This window comes from Pagrus pagrus (assembly GCF_965226575.1).
Source record: "Pagrus pagrus genome assembly, chromosome: 19".
Classification (NCBI taxonomy): Eukaryota; Metazoa; Chordata; class Actinopteri; order Spariformes; family Sparidae; genus Pagrus; species Pagrus pagrus.
Genome location: NC_140203.1, coordinates 3,616,391 through 3,638,093, shown reverse-complemented (window position 1 = coordinate 3,638,093; position 21,703 = coordinate 3,616,391). Strand labels below are relative to the sequence as shown.

At 43.4% G+C, this 21,703-nt stretch overlaps 1 protein-coding gene across 5 annotated transcripts in view; it reads left to right on the top strand.

The window, feature by feature from the left end:
* The window catches only part of grk3 (G protein-coupled receptor kinase 3), a 67,414-nt gene extending 48,201 nt beyond the window's left edge, over positions 1–19,213 (top strand). For all 5 annotated transcript variants that reach the window (XM_084383236.1, XM_084383235.1, XM_084383234.1 and 2 more), the window contains 10 exons: positions 1,495–1,589; positions 3,219–3,326; positions 6,466–6,532; positions 12,136–12,236; positions 12,685–12,751; positions 13,442–13,537; positions 15,522–15,684; positions 15,779–15,915; positions 17,688–17,801; positions 17,922–19,213. In XM_084383236.1, the coding sequence (XP_084239362.1) occupies positions 1,495–1,589; positions 3,219–3,326; positions 6,466–6,532; positions 12,136–12,236; positions 12,685–12,751; positions 13,442–13,537; positions 15,522–15,684; positions 15,779–15,915; positions 17,688–17,801; positions 17,922–18,083 (1,110 nt within the window). In that variant the 3' untranslated portion in view covers positions 18,084–19,213. The remainder of the gene's footprint in view (positions 1–1,494; positions 1,590–3,218; positions 3,327–6,465; positions 6,533–12,135; positions 12,237–12,684; positions 12,752–13,441; positions 13,538–15,521; positions 15,685–15,778; positions 15,916–17,687; positions 17,802–17,921) is intronic.
* Positions 19,214–21,703: the final 2,490 nt, after the last annotated feature.

Here is a 21,703-nt window from a genome sequence, read left to right as displayed (position 1 = left end):
CTTAGCTGTGTCCTCTTTTAAGTGTTGTTTTCCTTCAGATGGGTGCAAGTAGGAGGGGTGGAGCGAATAGAAAAAACACCAGGAGAATCACCCCTCATCCAAAATGAAAGCTCATCTGATGGATTGTTTGATTATGAATTGAAATAAACCCTCGTGTGTCAAGAAGGTACATCTCCTTCCTCTGTCTGCCTTGTTTGTTTGTTTGTTTTGTCTTCTACTCTTTTGAAGAGGAAGGAGACTTTGCAGTCGGCGCTCCAAACAAGATGTAAAAGAGTTAGAAATAAAACTCCTCTATGACTTTTTAATTAGTCTCAAAACCCACACAAGTAATATGTGTGGATGGAATAGACATCAACTGATGTCTCTCCGCTCTCCCTCACCTCCATTAGACTAATAACAATGCATGTATTAAATTCTGACCACAGCTTCACTGTCGAAGCTTCGAATATTCCCAGGGAACTCTCACTGAAGCTTCTGAGCCACAAACGTAGCATTAGGGCCACACTATGTTGAAATATTGATTAGAGCAGCTCTAAATTTGAATTTATGAGGACTTAATTGCCACAAACACTTTAATTTCTTTTTGTCGAAATGAGTCGAGCTCTTCTGCGTGAAACTTTTCTGATGTTACAAATCTTTAAACCTGAACCTAATACTTCCATTTTACTTTATACTTGCATTTAACCTAAATCACTCTAATAACCATATTTCTACATAAAACCCTCCTCTGCACGGGATCACATATAAACTACTTAGCTTCACACTTACCTGCAATGTTTGTTTGTGATTTGTCCAAAACTGTGAAGTCTTAAATTTAGTTAGAAACTCAACAATCATAAAAAGCATTAACGTGTCTGATACCTGTAGAGACCGTGTTAACGTCAGACTGATTCATTAAAACCTGAGATGATTAGTCGCAGGAGATATTTCACAGCATGTTGCCTGTAAATGAATGTTTCCTCGTCAGATCTTTGAGTAGATAACTGCAGGAAACGGCACAGAGGGAAGAATGACATGTGACACAGAATCAAACCCTGAACATTTCAGTCCCGGCTCACCTCCACAGATGCTCTTTCAAAGCCATAGATTCATATCAGCCGTGTTTTCAGCTCTCCTCTGTTTTTCCTCCGATTCCCCTGTTTGGACTGGTTGCCATAATAACAGATATATTTTGCTGGAAGTCAGGGAACAGTTTTAGGGCTTCAATAAACAGTGCAGAACAATGCAGATAATACTTTGAGGCTGAGTGTTTGGGGGGGGGGGAGAGCGAGTGAGTCACGTTTTTTTTTTCCCAAACAGCGGAGGATAACCAGGACAGGAGGTTTTTTCTTTTATTGTCTGTATCCACACAGAATTTTTTCTGCTGCTGGGCGGAAATTGTTCTTAAGTCACGAATTAGTGAGGTCTCTAACATTGTTTCCTATACTTATGATCGTATCTGTCGTATTCTCCATCATCAGTATCACCCTCTCTGTCCCTCTCTCTGCCCCTCAGCCAGCTAATATCCTGTTGGATGAACACGGCCATGTTCGTATCTCCGACCTCGGCCTCGCCTGCGACTTCTCAAAGAAGAAACCCCACGCCAGCGTGTAAGTCACCGTGAAACAGCCTTCTCACTCTCTCTGGGGGAGTCGGGGTCATTTATATAGTGCTAACACCGGCCAGTGGCATTAATCCTTTCTGGAGTGCCCATTTCTGACATTTTCCAAGTGTATATACTGTATATATATATATATATATATATATATTTTTTTTTTAAGCCTACCCCAGTGATTATTACAGCACTTCTGCACATGCAAGCAAGGAGACATTTCTGCCTTTCAGATGTAAAAGGCAGAAATACTGGTAATACTGGTCCTGTACACATAGAGTTTAATACTGTTCTTCAGCGAGCTTATCGTTTTCCAGACTGGAGAAATTGCTGGTTTACTGTTACTGAAGTAGAAATGGATTTTATTAATCTGGTAGATCACTTGGATACGAACCTCTCTTTGCTGCTGTACCTTTGTATACCTGAGCTGATGTGATGTGCAGAGAGCTTTGAGTGTATTAACACGGCTGCAGACACCAGTTTCTCTCCTACAGTGAAGTGCATTATATTGTAATGAAAACAGATATAATGATGCTTAAAAACATCTTGAAAGATGGGAGAAGTTTACTGTAGCTGTAAGTGTGCACTCAGTTATTATGACATTTATTATGACGCTTCTTGTATCCATTCTGAAATACAGTTTTCCACATAAAAATGTTATTAATATTGTTTTAAAAGGCCTGTTCATTTCTAAATATGCAGTTTTGTGGTTAAAAGAGCTGAAACAAGAGATCCGTTTGGTGATATGAGCCTCCATAGGTTTAATTTATTGTTTGTTTCCTTTTTTTAACTCAGGTTTTGTCAGAAGTGTTTTTCTTCTTGATGTATGTGCAGAGTTTGAGCCATGAATGTAAAAACAGTCCTCCAGTGTCAAAGTGTAAATTTTCTCTGTGCTCACCGAAAGACCTCATTTTAAGAGGCGGGGCCTACGAGATGATTTATGACATCACAAATAGTTTGGAAGCCAATCCTGGCCCAGTATCCAGCAAACACAAGCGTGATGTGGAAACTTGAAGCCTCCGGTGCACAAACACTGAGCAAGAACTTTTCCAGGAGACATCTTGTGTCCAGCAGTCAAACGTTAATAGAGCTGCGAGGATTAACCGATTAATCGATGAATCAGTGTGATCAGATTAGTGGACAGCGAAAATAATCGTGAGTTGCAGCTTTAAACGTGTGAAATGAAAACACTTGCACGTCGATATGTCCCGGAGTTTTTTAATGAGGCTGGATTTAAGGATTTTAACGGGCTCATTAAACTTTATTTTCTGCAAAACCCATGTCAGACAGAGAATTTTTATGTGCGCCCCAGTATATGTGTGGAGGGGATCTTATTAGTAAATATAAAAATTAAATTACAGCTTAATTCAACGCTAAATGATAGCAATAATAAGACTAACACTAAGCCTGATTGTGCATCACAGAAGCAGCTCTTGTAATTTCCCAGAAGCCGAAATGCCGTCTGGAACCACAGCTTTTATTACGAGGGCGGATGTTTTATTACCCACCTTCTCCTCTAATATTAATCCCGTCCAAATGGAGCTTTAGTGTGCGACTCTGCACTGGGGTTGTAAAAAGTAATGAGTGTGTGTTTGACATGAAGCTGCGGTGTGTTTGTCTGTCACAGGGGCACTCATGGCTACATGGCTCCGGAGGTTCTTCAGAAGGGGACGGCGTACGACAGCAGCGCCGACTGGTTCTCCTTAGGCTGCATGCTCTTCAAACTCCTGCGAGGGTAACTACTCCAGCTCCTCGTCTCCTCCTCTTATCGCCTCTCTTTCTTCTTCTTCTACCACCTCTCTGTACTCCGCGTCCCGGCTTCCTGTCTGCTTTTCAAACCTCTTCAGCCACTCGGAGTAAAACCTCTTTGAATGTGCTCGCCGCCTGTTTGGTGTGTGTTTGATCTTGTTTGTGTGTGCGGCGGTGTGTGTGTGTTTGTTTGATCTGGAGTGTGTAAATGCCAGAGGTCTGAGCCCAGTAGGTCAGAATTCAGGTAAAAGGAGGGAAGAAGTGTGTGTGTGTGTGTGTGTGTGTGTGTGTGTGTGTGTACGCGCTTGGTTCTGAGCGAGGAGCGTGTGTGACGTGTCTCTCCATTGATGTTTGGATGTGTGTGTTTGAACACTTTAAAGAGGAAGAGTGTGTTGGTCTTTGGTGAAAGGTTGGCTGCCTCAGAGATGGATGGACGTGTTGGAGCGCTCTGGTCCAGAGGATCCTCTCTGTGAAAATGTTTTTTATTATTATTATTATATTATTTTTTCCTCCATCAAAATAAGCTTTTAGCTCTGAGCCGGGCACTAAATCAACAAAGTCTGTCCCTTGATAATGTGTAAAATACAGTCCTGAATCAGTCACCTACAGTCGTCTTTTCCAGGTCACTCATAAACACACATGACGCTTTCTAAGACACTGTACTAACAGTCATAAAACACTAAAAGCGTGACTTGTAATGAATTATACTGTAAGTTCAAGTGTCCTATGAATACTCTTGACTACTTATGAACTAGAGGTTGAATGTTTTACATAATAATCACTTATTAAGCAGCATAGATTCTTTTAAAGGACCGATGTGTAGGAGACGGTCAGAATTTTAATTTAAAACATTAAAAAAATGAACTTACATTATCAACAGAGTGTGGGAAAAACAACAGTGATGACATCAATCACCAACAACACTAGAGAGCAGAGGGCGACAGCTAGCCTGGCTCTGTCTGACACCTCCGAAGCAGTCTTATATTTTACACAGTCATTTTAAATTTGTCGTCAGTTTACTTTATCATAATATGACTGAAGATTGTACCCACATTATCCACCCCTAAGTTCAGGTTTCTGTAAAGCAGCGCAGGTCAGATCTCCTTTGCTCCTCTGGCGGCTTCAAACTGGCCTGTTGGAGTTTCAGTGCATCAGTAGACTGTTGTCCTGCATGAAAATCAGATTTCATCCAGACAACGTCGACGTGCCTCTGGTGAATAATTGAGTCTTTTTAAAGACCTCTTTCCTTTCAGTTCCAGCCGCATGTTTGTTTTCAGGCTGTTTGCATTATTTCTTAATTCTCCTGAAACGAGCTCTCTGGTTGCGTCCATAAAGTTCAGACTTTATCGATTATCATCCTTCCGGTCTTCAGCAGTGGATTTTGACGTCATTTGGCTCAGACGGAACAATTAGACCCATTGAAGATGTAGTTGGGAAGCTGCTACTCTCCCATTAAGGCTGCCAGTTGTCATTTGATCACTTTCACTAAGTGGAGTGCGCTGCTGTTTGTTTCTTGGATGGAGATGCCGTTCTGTCTCGGAGGCAGCGCTCGCACCGTATTGGGTCAGAATGCGTTTGTCTGTGAAAATCTCTACAGCATGAATTCTTCAGCTTCCTTAGAAAGGTCCAATTTAACTGTTTCAGAGGAACAAATTGGTCCCAAAACTGCTTCAACTCCAGTTGCCACAAAAACCTGCAAAATTTAATCAGTCTTGTATTAGTTCAAGATAATTGAAACCATGCGTCAGCAGCACACGGACAGGAGTTAATATTGAAATGCATATTTGGGGAGACTGAAGTAAAAGAGGACGTTACAATCAATGTTTCTGGTGAGAATGGAAAAAGATGTCGAAAGATTTGTATTGAGTGAAAAGTAACTTTATGTCTATTAATTTGGAATAGATGAGAAAACAACAAATGGACTGAGACATGAAATTATAATAATAATTGTATTTTCTTTAAAGGGGCACTATGAAGTTTTGGAGAAGAAATTCAAACTCAGATTTGTAATATTTACAATATTAATGAGGTAATAATACAATCTCAGAAATATTTATTCTTTCCATAACTGACTAAAAAAGCTGTTCTCAGAGGAAAATAAGGTCCCAGAACACTGTTTGAAGCTAGAAAGGTGGCAGGGTCCGCCACATGTAAACCAAGTAAAACGGTATGTGTACAAGAGTTTGTTTATTTAGTTTAAACATAAAAACAATCAGTCAATAAGGATCTTTCTCTTCTTATAAACATTTCCTTCCTCAAACTACAAACTGCACCTTTAAATCTATTTAAATCAAACTCTATACGTCCACCTGCGGCGCGGCGCAGCTCAAGTCGGCGTGGTGAAGCTGGAAGGGGAAAAGGAAATCAGCGTGGTCCAGTTTGACTCGGTGCGTCCAAAAGTGTCAGTTGAAAAGCCCCAAATGAGGTCGAACTGCCAACTGTCACGCTCCCTTTAATTTGATGGTGATTACATGCAGGTTGAGTGGAGAGTGGAGGCGGTATGGTCGCAGCGGTATACCATGGTATGAAAACTGACGATTATCATGCCGCGCGCATTTGCCTCAGGGCGTAATATTTTGTGAAATTATAATGAATCTTTTGTTCAGCCCAAAAAAACCTTCTGTTTTCATGCCTCTTAAGGAAAATTGTAGCTGATAATACCAAAACTAATAAGTGTGTAATACTGTTAACAGCGATACCATAAAACTGTGAAATTTTCTGAGATCCCACCATGAAAACCTCAAAGCAAGTGTCCAAAAAGTGTAGATAAAAGAGGCCACAGTTTCCTTTTTTTGAGGCTGAATGTGAAAATTCTCAAACGCGCCTAAATCTCCACAAGTCAGCACTTGAACATGCAGGTGGCTAATTAGAGCCGGTGCGATCTGGGTCATCTCAAATTACCATTTCTTAATTTATAGTGTTGTAATATTTATGAGCTCGCTGCTTCGAGTTTTGAACCAAGAAATGTTTAAAGTCTGTGGAGTTGTGAAAGGTGCGATTGGCTGTCCTGGTGTCCTCACCCTCACCCTCACCCTCGCCTCACCCCCTCCTCCCTCTTTTTCTGTCCAGTAATCTCCAGTTAGAGATTTAAGTGTCCCTCTTCTTCTCTCTCCTCTCCTGTCCAGGCACAGTCCCTTCAGACAGCACAAGACCAAAGACAAACATGAGATCGACCGCATGACGCTCACCATGGTAAGGCACATCCACACGCTGCGTGTATTTCCTAGAAGTCAGTGGTGCACGCTGACAAAAGTGCACATGATGTGGGATGCACATATTAAACACGGCCTCTGTGTCAACAAGCTGTAAAACCCACCGGCAATATGAAGCTTTACTTAACCCGGAGCGCAGGGGTTCGGCTCGTGTTTACCTTACAGTAATACCAAATGCACACAGATGTTTATATCCCTATGCGTACTGAATTGTGTGTGAACAGACGCCTGATGCACGCGAGGCAGAAGAATTAGATTAGATCTACCTGTGTGAGCCGTATTCTACCTTCTGACTGCGGCCACGGTGTTTTTCTTCAGCTGCCCGCCCCGACAGAGATAAATGTCTTTGTTTTTGGGTCGTCTTTAACTCTGTTTGCTCTGCTGTGTCACGGGAAGACACCGGAGACGAGGCATATGACAGAAAACCCGGCTTAGATAAGCTGAACCAGCGGCCGAGCAGGAAAGTTGAAGATGGATTTATAGACGCATCCAGAACAGGTTTACTCAGGGAGGCGGTGATGATCTGTGGTCCAGGTAAAAAAAAAACAATAAAGAGAGACGACACATTACAGTTTGTCTTGTTTTGAAAGTCCACCTCCACTTTAAAACATGTTGTGTGACCTTCAGTGTACAGAACAGATCACATCTGCTGAAGTAGGAAAGATTCTCTGAGCTCAACTTACAGAGATAAAAATGTTTTTATCCTCTTCCCTTTAGTCATCAGTCCAGATTGTTTTGGTGTGAGTTGTAGAGATGTCTTGAATATAACAGAACTGGACGGCACTCGGCTTGTGGTGCTCAAAGTCACCAAAAAAATACATCCACGTTGCTCCTTTCTCGAGCCAGTGGACGAAAAACTACCAATATTCATTGAGCTGCGTAACCAGGAAGTAAACCCAGAAGTGCTAGACGAGAAGTTCTCATTGGACTGAGTAGGATCCAACCTTTGGATCTGGTATCAAGTCCTTCATGAATCTATGAGTTGTAGCCAGTGACATCATAGTTGTTGGCTTAAAATTTAACTTGCAACAGCTTGTTAAGACTTTGTTAATTATTTAACTTAAGATTAGAATTGCTGCTCATGAAATGTAAAAGTCGCTGGACGTTTATTGCCGCCACTTTGATGAACCTTGAGGTTTGTTTACAACCTGTTGCTTGAGTTCAGTGTTGTAACGGATACAAAGAAACGCATACAAAGTAGTTATTTAGCGCTACAACTAGAAATGAATCGGCGTTATTCTGCTAATCGAACAATGATTTTTGTCACTTTCTTAGTAAAAGTGACAAACGTCTGTTTCGGAGAAGTGTGAGGATTACAGGCTTCTCTTTGTCAGACATGACAGTAAACTGAATATCTTCACGTTTTCAGAGAACTGAGGTTACTGAATAAGTACCTGATGATTTTCAGATCCTCTGAGCTTCAGACACATTTCTGTCCCAGAAGATGTGACATCACTGCTGGTCTTACCTTTTCAAATCACATTAACTGACTTTCATTATAGATTAATCTGCCGATTATTTTCACGACTAATCCGTCGTCCAAAAAAAAAAAAAAAAAATGCTTTTCACAATTTTCCCAGAATCCAAAGTGACAAATTCGGTTTTCCTCTTTAGTCAACCAACAGTCCAAAAAACCAAGACTCTCCATTTACTGTCATCAGTGACAAAACAACAGCAAATCCTCACATTTAAGAAGCTGGAGCCAACAAATATTTGACATTCTACCTTGAAAAATGACTAATTTTCTTTTGAACGACTAATTGATAAATCCTCGCAGCTCTATGTAAAAACCTGAGGTGTAACACTGAGCGGAAAGCTTGCGGTGTATTTTTGCGAGTCATTGTCTGTCAGAGGAATACGCTGCCAAGCCTTTTGATGTCAGGGGTCAGATTCAGCAAACACTTGATGAATGGTGTCCATTGAGCCCACCCAGTGACATAACTGCTCTCGCCCACACTTTTTTTCCCTCCGCTCGTCCAGACCGGAGCTCCGTAAAGGCGACATGTTGTGTTTGAGCACAGACGAGTTTACGATGACAAACTGTGGAGTGAATTTTCAGCACAGCTTTGCTCCTCTTCACTCCGCCTGCCCGCCCGCCTGCCAGCAGCAGCAGTTGTCCGTCACAGTGGAAGACGTCCAAATCTCCGTGTCCGTTTATGTGTTTTGTCAGGACATGAAGGAATTGAGAAGGGTAGCTGCTCCCTCCCACACACACCAACGCACAGACGCAGGCGCTATTTGGCCGAGCAGGACCTCTAAACAGAGAAAGTATGATCTTTCATATCACAATAAATCCAGATTAGGATTTTAATCCAGCTACTTAATCTGGTTTATCCCTTTAATCCTCATCTGTGGGTGTGTATGTGTGTGAGAGAGAGGCAGAGAGAGGGGAAAGGCTGCGATTCGGCCTCGACCGGGCTAAAAATACTGCTCTATATGTCTTTGTGTTTATTAAACATGATGAATGGTCTCATTACATAAACACGATGGAAGCAGACGGCAGTGAAAAGGTTGAACTGAGCAGCCAAGACAGGAAGAGATGGATAGGAGGAGGGATGGAACAGATCCCGATAGATGGCACTCTGCAGGCTGCACTCTGAAACAGAAAGGAAAGGCCGCCGGGAGAAACGAGGCGGACTGAAGCAAAGGTTTCTGAGCTGTAAACGAGAGGTGAAGAGAGGAGCGACAGGTGATCTAAATACAACAGGAAGTTAGTAATCGTTGTTCCGCTGCTGATTTTGGCCACTTGTCATCTGTGACTCACAGCTCACGGAGGTAATTAAGAGTGAGGGTGTTAATTTGCCAGCTGATTACAAGTGTATGCACCCAAAGCCGACATTAATGTGATTTAACGTCACGTTTTCATTCATGCAGCTGACGGAGATACGTCGCTACGCTTTAAGGATAATATAAAATAACAAAACGGAAGCTCATGTCGGCTGCAGCACATGATAGATGGACTCCTTCCTTTTTTACCTTTCACAATAAGAGTCCCGGATTTATATTGTCAGTACACACTGCGTTTATGCTCATCAGGGGAATCTTTAATTCACTCCAGGCTCCTTTATGCTCCATTTACGTCCACTTCAGATGATATAACCGTCACTGCTGTCATATTCTTCCATGCGTCCTTCACGTTGGCGTGGAGTTGGACCTCCATTTTTCTGTCAAATCTAATTAATTCTCAAAAACATACGTCTAAAACTTCTCACCAACTTCTTCCTCTTGTCCTTTGGCCGTGTCTCGCTCGAACTATGGACTCCACCTCTACATTGCCCCCCACGACTACCGGAGGTACTGCTCTGTTGGTCATTATCTGTAAGCTTTCCAAAAACATGCAGCAATATGGATGAAATGAACGCAGAGAATACGTATCAAACCTTGAGCATAAATGAGCCTTTAGACTACTTCACAAATACGCTTGTATTCAGTCCAGTTTGTTAAATAGAATATGCTTTAGCATAATAATCACTTTCCTCGTCATAATTATTAGAACTCCTAAAATACATTTCTCGTAGAAAGCGTTGAATAACATCACAACAACCAGGTGCACTTATAAGCCTGTGTGAAACAACAGCGTAAGTAGGCCACGTTAAATAGGAGAGGTTGCATCATAATCAGTGTGTTTACAGGAGGGATGTAACACCAGAGGACATCTCTCTGTCTGTGTTTCTCTGCAGAGCATGTGTGAATGTGGGCAGACAGCAGGGGCAGAACCAGGGCAGATTGTCCACTAGTTAATTGATGGCGGATGGTGTCGTTCTCAAAAAAACTAAAAGTAAAAAAAAAAATGCTTAAATGGGTCGCCAAATAAATCTGGGGCAGCCTGCCCAAAGTAAAGTCTATGTGTGGGGAAACACTGGTCAGAAGTGGGTCCAATCCGAGCACACAGACATGAAACGCATCTTTACAACCTCGACTCCAAAATGTAAAACAAGATGTGATAGTTTACTAATCTTTTATGACATTTACTCAGCTGAAAACAGTAGAAAGAAAACATCTACAATCTATTTTTTGATTTTCCTTTTAAATGTATACTTATCCAGGTTAAACAGGCTCATTGATAACAGGTGATTGTATCATGATCGGGTGTGAAAGGAGCTTCTTCAAAATACTCAGTCGCTCACAAGCAAGGATGGGGCGAGGTTCACCACTTGAGGAAACACACGATTGTAATCTCTTTATAACTGCAGAACCTGCCTGAGAATCAGCACATTTTCAAGTTTATTTCAGTATCAAAGTGATGGTTGTCTGTATCTGTAGGTACACTGCAAACAGGAAGTGCTCATTTCTAATTCGCCATTCTCTTAATGGCGCTAATTTGCAAAACATGAAGACAAACTAAAGAAACAGAGCTCAAGTGTAATTCACTGAATCCAGGACAAAATTAAACTTCCTGTTTATGTCTCAAAGTACTTGAAAACACTTGGGGCTTTATTTATTTTTTGGTAAAAAAAAATGTAATCACACAGACATGATACACATATTTTTAGATTCAGGGTGACTCACACTTTCCAAAAATATATATTTATCGTGAATAATTTCACATAGAAATCATGGAAAAAAAGACGCTTCTCATAACTGCAGAACCTGCCTGAGAATCAGCACGTTTATAAGTTTATATTAGTATCAAAGTGATCCAGTGATGGTTGTCTGTACATCTGTAGGTACACTGCAAACAGGAAGTGCTAGTTTCTAATTCGTCATACTTTTCATGCGCTAATTTGCAAAACATAAAGACGAACTAAAGAAACAGAGCTCAAGTTGTTTCCCAAAGTGTAACGGACTGAATTCAGGACCAGATTAAACTTCCTGTTTATGTCTCTTTAGTAAGTACTTTAAAACACTTGGGGCTTTATTTATTTTTGGGTAAAAAAAAATGTAATCACACAGACATGATACACATACTTTTAGATTCAGGGTGACTCACACTCTCCAAAAATATGTATTTGATGTGAATGAACGTGCAGAATTTCCCATAAAAATCATAGAAAAGACGCTCCTCATAACTGCAGAACTTGCCTGAGAATAATCACGTTTTTAAGTTAATTCTGTTTCAAAGTGATCCAGTGATGGTTGTCTATACATTCATGAGTACGCTGCAAACATGAACTTTCAATAAATCGTTCGGCATACTTTAAATGGTGAAAATGTGTTAAAATGTAAACAAATACAGGCTTTAAAACAAGCTTGACTTGTAGCTAACAGCCTGGTGGCGTTACAGTTCCTGTTTACACCCTCAAAAGCATTCTGGGAAGTGTAGTTCTAAATTTATGAGCATGATTGTCCCTCAGATAGACATAAGATGAAGAGTAATATGAGAAGAATGTTGCATTTTTATTAAAATTGACTGTTCTTCATTATGTTTTTGACATAATCATGACTGACGCTCAATTTTATGACTCGCTCCGTTCATGTACTGATATTTAAATACAGACAAAAACCTCAACAATTTAAAAAAAAAAAAGGTGCAAATGATGTCAATCTATTTTCAAACAAGCCATTCTCACTTTCCCCCTTCTGGTGTCTTCCTCCTCTCCCTCCCTCTCTTCCTCCCTCCCTCCCCCCGTCTCTCTTTCGCAGAATGTGGAGCTGCCAGACTCTTTCACTGCAGAGCTCAAAGATCTGCTCGAGGGGCTGCTGCAGAGAGACGTATCCAAGAGGCTCGGCTGTCAGGGCCGAGGGTACGACACACACACTCAACCCCAACGCACACACACACACACACACACACACACACGTACAAAAGTTCACATTAACCTCCAAATGAATTAAATCAGTCCATCAGCTGTGTTCTGCTAGCCGTCCTCATTAGAGCTGGAAACACAGGGTGGTGTAGTTTGCGGCCCAGTGAAGACGGATAGAGACGGACATCAAGTGATCCGATAGAAGCCGAGTTCATAGCTAATTTCATCAGCGCTGTCGTTTCACATCAGCTTAGGACTAAAGCGGAGTGATGGATCACTGTCTGCACTGGGTATTTGGATAAATAGCAGGATTACAAGTGTTTATCAGAGGGGAGTTAATGTGGCAAACACTGCCACCTAGTGTGCAAATGTAAATTAACACATGAGTAAAAAAAAAAAAACCTGCTCCAATCTCATCTGTGTCGTCTCTCTGTCACACATGTAGAGCTCCAGAGGTGAAGGAGCACCAGTTTTTCAAAGGCATCGACTGGCAGCAGGTGTACCTCCAGAAGGTGAGTCACCAGCTGTTGTTCTTTGAGCTGCATGTGTTTTATTATTTCTTTAATGTCAGCACGGTCCGCCTTTGATATGATGGACATATAGGGGAGGAAACTGTCTGAATACTGGATGTGGGGTTTTTCGCCTCCAAATAATTAGTGTGTTATGATGATTTGTGAGTCATTTATGGACGTACATTTTCTAAAACTTAGTCACATGACACTGAAGTATCAGATATTTTATCTTTTGGGGAAAAAAGCCTCATAATTCCACATGAAAGTCCCAAAAATCACTACATCCAACCTTTCTGACGCACTAACAAAGCAGAACTCTGAATTCAACACTGAAATTTGGGTGTTTATTTGTAAAATTGTTGTACGTATCGACCATTGATGACTCACAAATCCTCACACGTTTGTAAATCTTGTTTTTTAGCTGCAGGGCATGAAACACACATTCGACCAAGATACGAATGTGATGCAACAGAGCGGATCCATGCGAGTACACACTGTTGCTGTGTACTCTCGAAACATATTGATCATGGCAGTAAATGTAAAAATTGTGTCCCTCTGTTTGAAGCAACAGAGGACGGAGCGACACTGGTGTTGTTTTTCTGTCCTGTTTCTTCTTTGTCACTTCCTCTTACTTCTTCTTCACTGCTCCGCTCTGAACGCCACCTCTCTGTTCTCTCCCTCCATCTGTAGTACTCCCCTCCGTTAATTCCTCCCAGGGGGGAGGTGAACGCTGCAGATGCTTTTGACATCGGCTCTTTTGATGAGGAGGACACCAAGGGCATCAAGGTAAAGCACACCACGTCCACACACTACATTTATTACCCACTTACGGCACAGATGCCGTCTGTACAACATCAGAAATCTCCCTGCCGGAGGGTCACGGCAACGATGATGGTAAAATTGCTGTGTAGCGGTGAATTTGTATGCCGAACTTGTCCTCTGTGCACACCACACGCTGATGGACATCTGTTGGTTGGTGCTGGCTTACATGACACGCTGAACTCCAGTGAGAGACAGCAGCAAGTAGTAGCATTAACACTAATGCAGACCTTGTAGGCAGTGAGAAATGAACCGTGAGTCTCCCGATGCATCAACGGCAGCAGGAAGTCCTCGTCACACCAGAAAGAGGGAACGTTGGCTTCGATGAAATTCGTGCAAGTTAAAGACACAGAAGCTCCTTCTGATCACGGTGACCTGTCGTTCACCATCCAGACAAACTGCAGCCTAAAAAAAAAGCTGATCAACAGAAAATTAATGGATTATTTTGATAATTGAGGAACCATTTTCACCATCTTGGAACCGTCTGATGACGATCGAGCCTCTCAGGGCGAATACTTGGGCCAAGACACCAAAATGAGCGCGTATACGAGGTTTTTTTTAAACCTGCTAATAATTAGCAATTCACTCCACTTGCATTGTCAGTGGACGAGTTTCTGTTTTTTCCTTTTGTCATCACAAAAACAACGGAAAAACAGGGAACAGTAGAAAGCAGCAGATCATAAACCTCATCAGAATACATCCAACAGAAGTTAAACTTTTTAGTTGATAAAGGAAGTTGCTAAGGAGTGAGACCTCTCACTTCTGTGTCTTTAACCGATCGGGCACAGAAGGGTTACTTTTTAAAACATCTTTAACTTCAGTCTCTCTTTCAAGCCGACTGAACGACGTTCGAGCTGCTTGACGGCGTCAGATGGAAAGATATCACGAAGCCAACAGACATCACATGTCACAGCATCGCGCCTGGAAAGGAGAGTAAATTAAAGTGTTCGCCCGGGTGTTGTGTTCACATCACAGCCGATCTGAGGCGAAGACGATAAACACCAATGACTACTGCAGGATTGAACACATTCACGCTGAAGACAAATGCCAGATGTTAGCGAGGGGCTAGCAGGTTTTTTGACCAGTGTGCAAGAAGTGATCAGGGAGATTTCCTCCTCAGAATATTGATATTTTCATGTATTACTTTTTGTTATTCGTGCTTTTTAAGACACAAAAAGAAAACACTCCTCTCTGTCAGTCCGTATGCTGTCTCTTTGACTAAGCACTGAGAGGTTGTCAGGTTATTTTCCAAGCTAAAACAGCTAGTTTGTGCTCATTTCTCAGCATGACTCTAACTATAGGTGTTGGTTTACAGTAGTAATATGGGAGGTATGGAACGTATAGTCGTCTCTTCCTGTGATTGTGTTGGCTCTCCTGGAACATTAGACTCCTCCTTCATTAACATTAATGTGGCTGCAGTAGCAGTTATTCATCCTCTGACTGCTCCAGTGCCGAGAAGAAAGAAAAAAAAAAGACTGGAGCGTTAGTTTACATTTCCCCAGGCGGTGCTTTCATTAACACAGCAGCCGTAATGTAAAGAAGTGCTGTGTGGAAAACGTGAGAACGTAAAGATGAAGGAAGGAGAGCGCAGAGCCGCAGTCCCCTGATGGTCATCCAGCCACAACAAAATGTCTGAGAGGGAACAGAGGACACATTTTATTGCATTACACTGAGAGATGTTTCTCTATTATTTGATCTACTCCCGCTGATATGAAAGGGGTGGAAGACATTTTAGAAACACCTCTTAGTATAATCTAATACAGGTCGACAACAACACAAAGCACAGCTTCAGAAACAAGCAGACAGTTGGATCAAACTCGAGAAGAGAAGCATGAAGATTCATCTACGGAGATGCACGACACCAACCTGTACTGTTGTGGGGTTTTGGTAAAAGTGTGACATTGTTAATGTGTCTCTCTCACCATCTCTCTCTCCGTCCGTCTGTCCTCAGTTGCTGGACAGCGACCAGGAGCTGTACAAGAACTTTCCTCTGGTCATATCGGAGCGCTGGCAGCAGGAAGTGGCAGAGACGGTCTACGAGGCGGTCAACTCGGACACGGACAAGAACGAGGCTCGCAAGAGGGCGAAGAACAAGCAGCTGGGCCACGAGGAGGGTAATGACGGCCGCTCTGAACGCGATCGCGACAGGAAACTAAAAAAAGTCCTTTGGCAGATTTTAATCTAACCTTGTTTTGTGTCCGTGTGCAGACTACGCTCTGGGCAAAGACTGTATAATGCACGGCTACATGTTGAAGCTGGGGAACCCGTTCCTGACCCAGTGGCAGCGCCGATACTTCTATCTGTTCCCCAACCGTGTGGAGTGGAGGGGGGAGGGCGAGTCACGGGTGAGTTCACCTGGCAGCACACATTTAATCACTTTCCATGTTCATGTTCACGTGTGTCCTTTTAACGTCCGTCTGTCCTGAAGAGAGGGTGTTCTTCTGCCGTTTGTCAGAGTATGAATGTTTCTGTCTATCTGTCTGTCTGTCTGTCTGTCCTGACTCCACACTGAAGGACAAGTGGCTAAGACATTTAAAATGGCAGAAAGACGGGGTGAGTGTTGACACCAGGTCCCACCAGATCCCCGCTGCTGTGTCCTCGGTGTCCCCTGCTGTCGTTGTCCAGAAGCTGTTTATAGCTGTAGACCTCCTCCCTGCTTCACTCTCTGTAGTGCTGCTTCAGTCTTTACACCCCGTTAGACGAGCAACAGGAAGAGAAACCCAGAGAGAGAAACTCATTATGTTTAAAGGCAAGTCAGTGGAAATCCTTTAACTTTCAAAGAACCCAGACTGGCATAAAAAATCCCATCTCTTCAGAGTCATAACTCAGCATCTCCGTCAAAGGATAGACATCCATAAATCTGCTCAGAAACGATCCATAAAAGATGTTTACACATCTTCTCCAGCATCGAGAGTAATTCAGTGATCGTTGTTCGTACGTTCATACAACCACGACTCCTAAAAAGAGAATTTAAATCCTTCTCCACCCGTATTCAACTGAATACAGGACGAGATACGGATCGTACAAACTAGAGCGCGAGTCCGACACCGTTAACCGACCCTGACCCGAACTCAACAAGCTGTTTTTCTACGTCTGAGCCCGACTGAGTTCATGTTATGCCAAGTTCACACTGCAGGGTTTTAGCCCTGGTTTTGGCCTCGCAGACGGCTGACAAAGAGCCCCAGATCGGAGGCAGCTCGGGGGACAGCTCGCCAACCTGTCACCGATGCCATAAAAGAGCTACAGCCAATCCTCTGCTGTTTCTGTCCTGTTATGCCTCTCTGTGTGCAGAGTGGGCTCAATAAAAGCTTACAGTTTCTACCAGAATATAGCACATGAGCTGTTCAGTAATCAGGACCGTGTCGTCCTCCGCTGAACCACAAAACGAGCAGGCAATCATACGTTTTCAGTGCAAAATAATCCTCGCATCCTAATCCATCCTCTCACACACATTCTCTACTTTTACTTCCTTAAGGACAGAAAGTTGTGCAGTGTGAACAGGACAGAGGCATCACCCTGTCACTGAGCTGTTACCTGCGTTGCGTTCAGTTACCTGTCAGGTGACATCTTGACTGGTTTGGGTTGGGTAAACATTCGGGGTCGACCAACAACATGGCGCTTTCAGGGCCGATTATTAGAAATCAAGGAGAGAAAAACGATATCTGGGACGGACACTCGTCTGTAGTAGACATGAAAGTCAAGAACAACCAGTGATGAAATAAACATAAGTACAATTTACTCAAGTACTTTTCTTATGTACAATTTTCAGATACTTGAGTATTTCCATTTTCTGCTCTCTTCTACATTTATTTGATACATTGAGGTACTCGTTACTTTGATTATTCAGTAGGCTGTTAATTGTGATTAAGTAAGTAAGTTAGTAATTGTTGTGGCTTTAAAAACCTTCCTGATTCTGCCGTATATATTTTATTGTTCCAGGATTTTGTCAAGTCACACCTGAGACCTAATTTTGCTCTCAAGTCTAAAGTGGACTCTCACCTCTGCAGCTCTGCAGTCCCTGTAGTCCATCAGCTCAGCCTCGATGTGTCATTATCTCTATTCTGCTCGGTCGGCTTCACCTTTGCTCATTTTTCTTATGGGTCAATTTCATCCACAGCAAAACCTGCTGACGATGGAGCAGATCGTGACGGTGGAGGAGACGCAGATTAAAGACAAGAAATGTATCCTGCTGCGCATCAAAGGAGGGAAGCAGTTTGTGCTGCAGTGCGAGGTAGGACCAGCGCCACATCGCCTTTTTTTTTTTTATTTAATCCTGAATCTTGTCAGCGAGATGAAGACAAAGAGCTGATCCCTTTTATTTATTTATTTATTTATTTATTTCTCTCCGCAGAGCGACCCGGAGTTCGTGCAGTGGAAGAAAGAGCTGACCGAAGCGTTCACAGAAGCCCAGAAGCTGCTGCGCCGCGCCCCCAAAGTCATCGGGAAAGGCCGGGCCGGAGTGGTGGAGCTCTCCAAACCTCCCCTAACACACCGCAACAGCAACGGCCTGTGAATACACACACACACATGTAAACACACACACATATACACACCTTGATACACACACAAACACACACACTGCATCCCAGAGCCCCCTCTCCTCATCAGCCGCAGGACTTCAGCCCTGACACCTTCCCAGGACGCCTCGCAGTGTGTGTACGGACCATGCCCACCAGCCTCTTACCGACCACACACACGCACACGCACACACACACACTCACACACGCACGTACACATTCAACATGACGACCAATCATAAGCGCGATACAGTTTTTTGTTGTTTTTTTTGCCTGCCATGGGACCTTGCCAGTTCACCGAGAGGGACGAGGAGAGAAACATTCGGGAGGACTCAGCATGTGAAGAACCTCTGCATGAATGTGACGAGGACTGACGCCCGGTCCTCTCCTGTCTGTCCCTGTCTCTCTTTTTTGTCCCTCACTCCCTCCCTCACTCCCTCCCTCCCTCACCCCCCCCACCACCTCTCTCAGAGGAGCACTCTCTCTTTTTATGGACCCACGAGCAGCCCTGACGGACTCCTCACAGAGCTTACAGATGTGACCCAGAGACATTCCTGCAGGTGAGACCAGGGAGGATAAAAAACAAAACAAAAACAAAAAACACAAGGCTGCTCGACTGGTTCTCCTCATCCCTCCCTCTCCACCGTCCCCTCCCTCCGTTACTGAAGTGCATAAAGTGCCAACATCAATATTTACTTGAGTCACCTGAGCACCCAGGAGGACCTGCTCGGCGACGCGCGGAGGCGGAGGGTGTTTCGTGGGCGGAGGTGGTTGGTCGATCATTCCGATGCAGAAAACAGGAAGTACAGGAACCGCAGACTCTTTCAGATTGGCTCTTGTACAGCCAGTTACCATAGAGACTGAGATTCCATTGGCTGACAAAAGAGCAGCCGGTTGCTATGGGAACCATGACGACTGGTATACCAAGGACAACGGTGTAACTATTGTGTATGAAGGGGGGGGGGGAGGAGGGAGGGGGTGAGGAAGTGACTCTGAGTGTATATACGAACCCTTTCTCTGTGCATCTCCAGTGTTTTAGTCCAACGTGTTTGCATTATGGGGACTTCTCTGTTCGTGAATCTGTCCTGGCTTTCAGGGGGAGGGAGGAAGAAGAGGAAGACGAGGAGGAGGGAGGAGGAGGAGGAGGAGGCTTGTTTTCCTGCTGGGATGGGGAGGCCGGGTGGGAGGGAGGGAGGGAGGGAGGGTGGGGTCAGGCAGGAGTCTGACAGCTTTCAATCACTCGCAGCGCTGCATTTTACCTCAGTTGGACTGAGTCAGTTTTTCGGAGGCGATAAAACCTCCTCAAGGGCCAAAACGTCTGCGCTCTGTGTTCGTACGCATGTTTTGTGGAAGACGGACGACGTGTGTCGTCGCAGCTTTCGGAAAAATCACAGTTTCATCGCCCCGCTCGCCACAATCAATGTCAGTCAGCTGTTAGCGTGGATAATGAAGAGCTGAAGCTAATTAAAGGAGAAATCCACCCTGAAATCCACCAAACACTTCTCGCAGGTCATCTTCTACGATGTTTGAGGCTTTCCAGGCACTCATGGTGCGGTCGAGTCAAAGTCGGGGGGTCCGGATTTCCCTCGTTGAAATGTCCAACTTTCCAATTTCCAACAATTACACACAGCTCAACCCTCAGCAGTGCAGCCTTCTCGCATATTTAAACAAAACGGAGCCAGGCGACACCATTGTACATTTTAGTTTACGGCACTTTTATTCTTGGAAAAGTATCTAAATATTTTATTCACTAGCCGTCTACAAACACAAGCCCCACCCCCTCAGGGAACACGAATGTGCAAATATGATATCCGCATATTTGTGTTCAGGAAAATGAGAAACAATAAACCAAAAACTAATAAAGTACCAGCTCCTACACGCCGATCTCACACTGCAGCATTCTCAGTAGGGGGAGAAGTTTGATTCAGCCTCTCAAACATGTGGCGAACGTCACGAAACGGTTGAAGTTCGGTTCGGTTCAGGAAAACATCGTTCAGGACTCCTCAGTTCTTTGACTTTGAAGACTCAGACGAGAAGCTGAAGGTCTGAATGAACGGCGGTCAACTTAACGTTTGACGGTTTAGCCTGAAAAAAAGTCCATGTCGTGCGTCGCTGAACAGGTTGATTAGTAACGTTCACTGTGCCAGAAGACTGTAAATCAAGAGAGTGAAAACCTCGCCGTGGTTCAGGACCTTTAGTGAGACCTTCCAGTGCAAAAGGAAAATGATATCTTTATTATCAGTGTGTCGCAGCCCCACAGAACAATCTGACGGATGTTCACAAGATCATGAAAGTGCCAAAATGAAATCACAACTCTTGTACTCTCAAAAACACTCAATAAAATCTATTTTTCAAGGCAAATTCGATCACTGGTACCTGACGACCCCGACATACTGAAGCCAAACGGCATCGCCCGATTAACCTGCACGAGAAACAACAACACGCTTCAGCAGTTTGTTTATGTCCCATTAAAGTGTTTCAGGGTGGAGTTTTCCTCCGAGTTTGATTTACTATTTTTGTCTTTGTTTGTCTAAATGTGACACAGTTCAGACGAGGCGAAACGTTTTTGTTCTGTTTTTATTAATCTGGGTTTTTTTTAGGGTTTGCGTCGTCGAAGTTCGTTGAACCGAAGGGCAGAAACGTGCACAATCGTAGTGTTAAAAACACGCAGCAGAGGAGCGGGAGGAACCGATCGATCGTCGGACACATTGATTGATTTAATTTCAGGGTTTTTTTTTATTTTTCATGCAGTACAGTGTCCTCGTCTGTGATGTCCATGCATTTCCAGAGCTGTGATGTGTGACCTGCAGTAGGAAAAGGGTTGATTAGAGGGTGCATTGTGATTTCTTTTCTTTTCTTTTGGTTTCTTTGTAGCCTTTACCAGTCAGGGGGAGATATTATCGTCTTATAGAGAAATTTTGTCACCTCTCAAGGTGTCTTTTATTTTTGTAAACCAAAATGGTTTTTATTGTTTTTCATTGAGATGTATGTCGTTGCACCTTTTTAGCCCAATGTGTTACTTAATAGTTGTTCAATGTGCCAAATAACTGTTGCTGATTGAGTGGAACCAATGGGAAGCCTCCTTTTTTTTCTGAACTTTTGACCCCTTCCTGGACTCGGCAACAGCCAGAATAAAACACACACACACCACACACACACACACACACATCACAACACACCACAACACACACTCGAGTTCCCACAAACAAACTGTGCGGTGGACGTCTTTGAAGGGTACAAAACTGTGACCAAACTTCTTTTTTTTGTTTCCAGAGAAGGTGTGTGTGTGTCTGTGTGTGTCTGTGTGTGTGTGTGTGTGTGGCTTCCCACCACGTTGCCATGGGGACTCTGGACACGCCCACCCGGCTCTAATCTCTCGCTAAAAACTTTTTCCTCTCACACTGTTTGTGTGTGTCACCGTGAGCGTGTGCGTGCGCATGTGTGTGTGTGTGTGTGAGCATACGTCGGCTTCATTATCGCTTTGTACGTTCATGTTTTTATTTTGTTGTCACACACACACACGCACACACACACGCACACATATTCTCTGCTCAAACACACACCACAATCTAAAAAAGGATGGCATATAGGAAAAAAAAATTCAAAGTATATATAA